Source organism: Mchenga conophoros, linkage group LG18, assembly GCF_057382185.1.
Source record: "Mchenga conophoros isolate Kocher_MC1m ecotype Shallow Benthic linkage group LG18, M_conophoros_male_GT1.1, whole genome shotgun sequence".
NCBI lineage: Eukaryota > Metazoa > Chordata > Actinopteri > Cichliformes > Cichlidae > Mchenga > Mchenga conophoros.
This window is the reverse complement of record NC_140543.1, coordinates 22,692,387-22,700,143: the sequence shown is the minus strand read 5'-3', so window position 1 is coordinate 22,700,143 and position 7,757 is coordinate 22,692,387. Positions and strand designations below refer to the sequence as shown.

Here is a 7,757-nt window from a genome sequence, read left to right as displayed (position 1 = left end):
GAGGTCTGAATTACAGAAAAATGCCCCCCCAAGGTGCAGAACTCACAGTCACGATCTGGGCAGCTCCTTGTTGTGGTCTCTGAAAGATCAAAGGCTGAGGAGGGCTGCATGAAGAGATACAGAGTGGCAGAGAGGCACACGAGTCCCACGGTGGCTCCAGGAGAACATGAAGGCTTTGGTTTGAGATTTAAAGTGAAAGGCAAGCAGCACCGAGACATGTGACTGAATCCTTGCTGATCCAGTGTCATTCATCTTCAAATGCTAGTTTTACACTGTCAGCACATCTGAGAAACATGATGTCTAACACACAGGCAGATATCTGCGCTGGAAGGCGGGCAGGTTGTCCTATGAGGCTGCCTGCTAAATGAGGGCTCCTCAGTCAGTGCTGTTGACTTACTCTGAGGCTGGTAACCGCTGGTACGGTATGGCTGTAACCATATAGACATTTAAGGAATTAGCAGCTATATATAAAACTGCAAATGGACACTTAAGTTAATGAGAGAATAATAAAGTGTAATTAGTAAAGAGATTGAGTTTAATAAGCGACATATTATGGATTCACTTTGTTCTGTACATATATTATTAAGTCTGTATGGAGAGCTGCATTGCTACATCAGCAACACTGCATCCACAGAGTGCCTTGTTAGTGCTTGTAAACTGAAAATGATTCAGCCTCACAGACAACACAAGGTCACCACTTATGCTCAGGTCTTTTTAAGCATGTGTATTTCAAACTTTCAACCTCCATATGTGAACAAACCCAATTAGGAGTGCTGAGACTGAGACAGAGGTTTCATTCAAAGAAGCACAAGCAGTTGAATAAAACAGTCTATAAGATTTCTGGTGGATCTATGCAGGATAAATCATGCTCTGCTTCTGTTAGGAAGCCCTACCCACTAATCAAACATTGTCTTAATTCTCCATCTCCAGGATCCAGCATCATATTGTCTCAACAAACTGTAAATCGTCCACATCCCTTAAATTTAAGACCAAATCAGGTCTTTTGCAAGTTTCTTAATCTCTCTTTTTATTCCACATCTCAGTGCTTGGTATTAAAATATTTGAATATTCTTCTTTCAAATTAGTGTTAATACTTTTATTAGTACAAGTATTGGCTGTAGAGTTTCCTTCCCACCGTCGCCAAGTGCTTACTCTTAGTTTGATTGTTGGGATTTTGTCTCTATTATCGTAGGATGTTTACTTACAATATAAAGCACTATGAGGTGACTGTTGTTGTGATTTGGGACGAGATGAATTGAATTGAATTGAATTGAATTGAATTGAATTGAATTGAGGATGACACCAGCCACTGAGCTCACGTGTCAACATAACCACATGACAGGAAATTAAAATCCATTTACTGATAAGGACTAAGACTGAAAGCCCTGGTAAAGTCTATCAAGTCCACCCTGAGTTGTTCAGTGAGGCTCTGTTCAGAGTGTTGTCATTCTTTTTTACTGAATAGACACGATGCCTAAAATCCCTTCAGCTGTTATTTTTCTCCTATAATACATTTTCATTGGGAATATTATGTTTAGAATGAATTTAAGCTATTAAAAAAGAAAGGAAAACCTACTCATTGAGCGCACTACAGCGTCAGGCTCACCTTCTGGACTCGCTACAGAATTGAAACACTCTGTATGCATGGTACATAAGGCAGTCAAGCAATCATTTTACAATCCTGTACTTCACTGACTGGCACTCAGTGTGTACTCACCTAAAACACTTTTGAAGGACATGGACAGCACTGTTGTATTTATAAACTCACAGACCACTTCATATGGCAGCGACTCAGTGTATCTAGGCAATAAGACATCATTATGACAACCTACTGAAGTTGAAATTGAGCATCTGAATGGGGAAGAAAGATGATTTAAGTGACGGTGAACATGGTTGTTTGTCCCAGACATGCTGATCTAAGTATTTCAGAAACTGCTGCTTTACTGGGATTTTTCTACACAACCATCTCCAGGGTTTACAGAGGATGGTCCAAAAAACTCCAAGGAGACTGGCCAGACTACTTGAAGTTGATAGGAAAGTAACATTAACTAATATAATTACCCATTACACCCAAGGTATCTAGAAGAGCATCTCCTAATACACTGAAACTTGAAGCAGATCTGATACAGCAGGAGACTTTGCCGGTGAATTATGACCTCAGTTTCCTGAGAGTGCAGTTCACTGATGTGGTCTTCTGCTGATGAGCAATTGAACATTGTTTAAATGCCACAACCTGCCTTAGTATCAGCTTCATGTATCCTCTTTTTTGCGTGGATGCCTCGACACTACAGGCACCCACCTGTTACACGAAGAGAACACCTACAGTGGTCCCCTGTAGAAACCTGGATTCCACTTCATAGCATGAGTCTGGGATTACATGAAGACTCAGAGACAGCCTACCTACACAGAAGAAATGTGGCGTGTTCTCCACGATGCTTGGAGCCATCTGTGTACCAAGCACCTTAAAAAGTGTGCAAATGTGCTGAGAACAACATTTTAAAAAGGTCACACTAATTCCTGATTTGAATACTTATTAGTTTACTTCACTTTGCATGAAGTTTATTGAAAAAAAAAATACACGGTCAGTGATATGACCAACACATTACTGTATATGGTTATGCACAGTAAAATAATATTCCAAAATATTCCATCTGGAAAAAAATAAATGGATAAAAATACATTTGGAGTAGAGGGAAAGTTTAGATATGCAGGGGGTTTTTCAGGAGTGTGTTTGTATTTTTAATAAGCCAAGCCTTTAGGGAGTTGAGACTCTAATATATCAAGTCTCTGAGCGGTCACGTATTCTGGTTTGTGACGTCTTGAGGCTGCAGCACCAGAAAAACTACTTTAATTGTAAGGTTTGCCATATCAGGTCTTTTTTTCCCCAGTGATTTCAAACTAAAGCGATGTAACAGTGTAATTAAAAGCAATTAAAATAATCAAAGACTGAAACAATATTCAAGGCGTCATAGCCTTTATGTTCCAGACAGACTACAACTAATGCTGCTTCACGCTTCTTCGTGCTACTCAGTGAGAGAGGGCACAGAGCAGCTCCCACTGCGTGCTGGACAGGCAGCTTGTTCTCTGAGCACAGTCCCCATTATGTAAGGACAAAAGGGGACAGAAAGCTTCACCCAGCTAAGATCTCTCTAGTGCCCGAATCTGGAACGTACATGTCCGTGAGCAATGTTTGCTCGTTTATATTGGATAAAATGTGTCCACAGGAGGGTTAGAGTTGCCCTTGAAACATTCTTTAAGGTTTTGTCCCAAACTTGCAAAGTTTCACTTTATTACCTTGACGTGTGCTCAATAAAGGATGAAAGGAGAACCCCAGATTACAGAGTGCTGAGAAAGAAAAAAATTTAAATCTCTACTTGGTGGAATTATTTTTATCCAGATCAAATGAGCTTTCAATCAGTGATAATAGAAAGAACTCTTCACACAGATGACGCACTCTAGCATGCGGTGAAGGAGCATCCTTGGGACTAATAAGTACCGACAAATCAGCGGGGTGAGAGTGTGCATTTGGTCAATTAAGGCCACAGACAAGCTCATTATAAGCAAGCATGCCGAGTGTTTTGAATTTAAAAAAAAAAGAATGCAATAAAAAGCTGAAAATCAGCTAAATGCTGGTCGGAGTTCTGCGGATTAGATCGACAAACAATTAACACATTTTTGGGGAATGAAGTATATGTGGAGGTCTGCTAGAGGCTGCTTGCATTACATTGGAAAACAAAGAGTATATCCCCGGTTTGTTTAGGTCAGTCTCTTCACTTCAAAGGCTACAGAGCAAACATCCAATTTTAATAACTGACAGCTAAAGCAGTGTGCGATTCAACTGGAATTGGGCACAGTACCAGCAAAGGTATGACTCATCAGCATCGCCACAAGTCTGTTTATCAACACTTCCTCTCCCCTCCCACATAAAGGTGGCCTGCAACCACCTAACCCTGATATAACCTAATCAGATTTACATCTGTTCGCGTGGCTTCTTGTTAGTGGCCTCCATGTCACATAGAAGGATGAGTTTGCCTCCAGGCTTCACATCACACACAGAATGACAATACCTACTTGTCTTATTAATTTAACAAGGGGAAAAAAGAGGAAATATGCTGCAAAGCATCTGCATGAATATAATCTGCTCAGACAAAATGGCCTAATGTGTCTGAAGTGCTGGCATCGCAGATGTAGCTTCATAAAAAGAAATTTGGCAGACCCTCTGTCTGTTTGACGGCTAATATGGCTGACAGACCACAGGCCTCATCTGCAGAGCAAAGTGCCACAGACTCTATCTCCCTAATAGCGCAGCAGCGCTCTCTGCTGGTGAGTAATAATACAAAATTCAAACCCCACTCACCTCTCTTTTGCAGCATTTTTGACCATTTGCTTAAAAATATCAAAATCACTGTTTGCAGCACGTTGCTGTTCAAAAACTTTGACATTTTTCCTCCTTGACTCCTTGGACACAAAGTGATATTTATCCAAAATGGGTCAGAGTTTTTCAGAACTGGTTATTTCCCCCCACCCTCATCACTCTGTGATCTAGTGGTTGCATAAAGCATGTTAATGTCAGCCCTCCCTCAGTCAGCGCCTGACACCTAATACCTTTTTGTTTTTTCATTCTCCGCCACCTGTTCTTGGCTATCAGACAGTTCAGAGTGAAACTCAGCTGCCATCTTTGTGGAGGAACAACAGCTCTGTGACAAAGGCTTCCCAGCACTGCCCAGGGGACCCCAAATGTTGAGGCAGGTAGGTATTCTTTCAATTGGGGTTTGACTTTACAGCTGAAACACAGAAAAGATTGATCAAGAATATAAGAGAAACATTAGGGCTTTAATTTTTTTGTGTATTTATATAGTGTGTATCCATTTGTCTGCTGGTACCATTGCTTTATCTATTTATAGGCCTGGAAGGGCATTACCTCAGTGTCTGTTGAGAAATGTCATGCAACACATAAGGCCCTTACTGTATTCATTTGTAAATGTTAAGGTCAGCAAACTGCTTTAATTTAATGCAAAAGTGGCAAAGTTGACCTTTTACTAGTATCGTTTTATGCAGTCAAAACTGAATCCCAATGAGACATCAGGATTTTTTTTTTTTATGGGGGAAGGAATAGTGATAAGAACAACTGTGATAAGAGTGCGATCCAATGAATTATCTCGCATTCAGAACTTAAGAAAAAGCAAGAACATCCCTTAAAAAAGCTGAACTGGCCTCTGCAGCTTTTGTGATCTTTTTGTGATTGTCTGCTAAAACATGAAAAATTTAAATGATTTGCTACTCCCATGTTCCTTCTCCTCCATCTCTCTCAGGGAAGAAATGGAAGAAAGCTATGAAACATTTGAAGAGGAGTTATGGCCACCAAGAGCAGATCCTCCTCCACAGAAACCTGTTAGGCAGATCCGCAAACCAGGTGGCGACACACACACACACGCACTGAATTGTTAATGACTATGCATAAATGATTTCTTCCATTGCAAATACAGGATATGCGTACAACTCTATAAATACTAGGGAACAGCAGCACAAGGAGCCACCGAAATCTGACTCCTGGTGGAAAGCAACACAGTGATAATGAGCCACAGCCATGCTGGATGGATCATTTCTCAGTGCAGTGGGGTGCACTGCGCTTATTTCCACAAAAATAACATCTTCTGAAACATAAATCTAAACAAAAAAAGGAAAGTATCATATTTTCATGTCATATGTTTATGAGGCCTCTACAGCAGGAGTTTCTGGAAACTTTTTTTTTTTTGGAGAAACATTTTTCAGACTCATTGTCACAGTTTATTGCACAGTTTAGCTGGTTTGGTCTTGACAGTGTAGAAGTCGAATTGTTCTCTGCGCGGCTAACAAGCTAGGCTATCAAATAGCACCAATGGCTGTAGAAAACAATAGCACCAACAGCTTCATGACAGTTTTGCTTCTCACACTCATATCTGACTTTGCGCTGGGCATAAAAATCTGGGCTTTTGTTCTTTTATTGGTTAATGATCAAGTGCATCAACCTCACCCTGAACTTTGTGCTAAGTGCATGTTGAGATGGGGAAACATAGCATTTAACATTCAGCTCAAAGCCAGCCGGAGCTCCCAGCATGCCTGCAGTCTTTTCAACCAGAACAGTATTTTTCACTGATGACTTGTAGTTTATCTACAGAGGAGTTAATAAAATTGAAAAACATGTGTTCAGCCAGCACAAGTATATGAATATATGTTAATAGATGTAAACAAACCAGTTCCAGATTGAGTGCATGGCTGTTTGGGGTTTTGTTTTTTTGTTAATGGTGTATGATATCACCCTTCATTAAATCTCCATCTGTCCCTTCCAGAAATGTACGCTACCAGAAAAATCAGGGAGGTAGGTTGGAAAACAACCAGCATTAACAATTTCTCACTCAGCTGCCAGCCCTCACAGCTCACAGACGTTTTTTATTAACCTTCACATTGTTCTTAAATAGGAAATGGCTCCAGCTCCACAGCAGCCAGCACCAGAACCCAAGACTATAACCAGAGAAGTCAGTTTCCCCAAACCAAGTGAGTCCCATCTTTCTCCCCTACCCTTGTCTCCCTGATCCGTGCATCCTGTTAACTTCTTTTTTCTTTCAGCATCCTTGCACAAAACCTTGTCCATTCAGAATCCGACTCAGATCGAAACCCCGTGGGAGAACGTCACCCTGAACCGCTGTTTGCTTGTGGCCATTACCATCCTGGTGCTCACCTCAGGTTTTCAGAGGCTCAATGGCAAGTAAACCAGTGAACTAAAGTGAAAACTCAGGTATGAAAATAGCACATCTACTGTGAGTGAGTGATCCTTTCTTGTAACCAAAACAGAAACCTTACGTGGTCACAAAGCAGTTGAAGAGGAAGAAACTGGACTGACCATGAGGCGATCAGGCTCACTGCGACACAGAAGACCACTGCCGGAGGTAAATTGGCGATTAAAAATGATCGCTGATCAACATAGGTGGCGTGAACATTTTGTTTGATTGTTCTCCCCCGGCAGCCTGAAACATCTCTGTGGGAAGTCGTGTTTTGGTGGCTGCCTGACTTTGATGACGAGGAAGAAGAGGACGATGATGATGGAGAGGTTAAAAGGGGAAAATCAAAGAGAGGAGCAACAGCACGAGGATTAAGAGCTCTGAGAAACAAACCACTTCCAGATAAGAAACTCATAAAGCAAAGAGATAAGAACTTAAAGGGCAGGAGAGCCACGAAAGCCAGAAATGAAGAAATCAAAGTAAAGAAAGGTAGAGACAAAAAAGGTGATCCTGAAGATGCAGGAGATGAGGAGGCTGTTGCTCAGGAAAATAAGAGGTCAGAGGCAAAGAAAAAGAGTCCAGAAGAATAATTTCACTCTAGTAGAAGCTATTTTCTCATCAGCTGGTATGATTTATTCATTATTAAAAGGTGGCAATTTTGTCAAAATCTGAGCCTTAAAGTGTGCTTGCAATTAAATCTTCTGACATGACTTTGTGCTGTGTTATAGATTTGGATGCTTTCTGGTGGTTTGGTGTATTAAATCCTTTATTTCAAACCGAGGCATCTTGTTAACAAATTTGTTTTTCTGGTTCTGAAAGGTGGCACTGAATAAATTATTCCCATCCATTCAAATGCAGTTAAAATGTCAACAGTGTGTTGCTAGAAGTGACTTCAAGTGTCAAGTGACTTCATTTGTCCAGTTTAGCTTGTTGTAGAGCCACTAAAGAGAGCCCAGTTAAATAAAACTGTCCTCTCAGTAAATTCAGGTTTTCACACTG

At 40.8% G+C, this 7,757-nt stretch overlaps 1 protein-coding gene across 1 annotated transcript; it reads left to right on the top strand.

Moving 5' to 3' along the window:
• Positions 1 to 4,646: 4,646 nt before the first annotated feature.
• LOC146553758 (uncharacterized) lies at positions 4,647 to 7,590 on the top strand. The gene is made up of 7 exons (XM_085254096.1): positions 4,647 to 4,749; positions 5,313 to 5,413; positions 6,330 to 6,358; positions 6,459 to 6,534; positions 6,607 to 6,741; positions 6,832 to 6,926; positions 7,004 to 7,590. The coding sequence occupies exons 2-7, from the start codon at positions 5,320 to 5,322 to the stop codon at positions 7,346 to 7,348; spliced, it is 774 nt and encodes a 257-aa protein (XP_085110222.1). The 5' UTR covers positions 4,647 to 4,749; positions 5,313 to 5,319; the 3' UTR covers positions 7,349 to 7,590.
• Positions 7,591 to 7,757: the final 167 nt, after the last annotated feature.

Excerpts from the sequence above, each read along its gene's own strand:
- LOC146553758 (XM_085254096.1), top strand. The coding sequence starts at position 5,320 with ATGGAAGAAAGCTATGAAACATTTGAAGAGGAGTTATGGCCACCAAGA. Across the intron at positions 6,742-6,831 it reads AGGTTTTCAGAGGCTCAATG|AAACCTTACGTGGTCACAAA; the intron begins GCAAGTAAACCA and ends TAACCAAAACAG. Across the intron at positions 6,927-7,003 it reads ACAGAAGACCACTGCCGGAG|CCTGAAACATCTCTGTGGGA; the intron begins GTAAATTGGCGA and ends CTCCCCCGGCAG.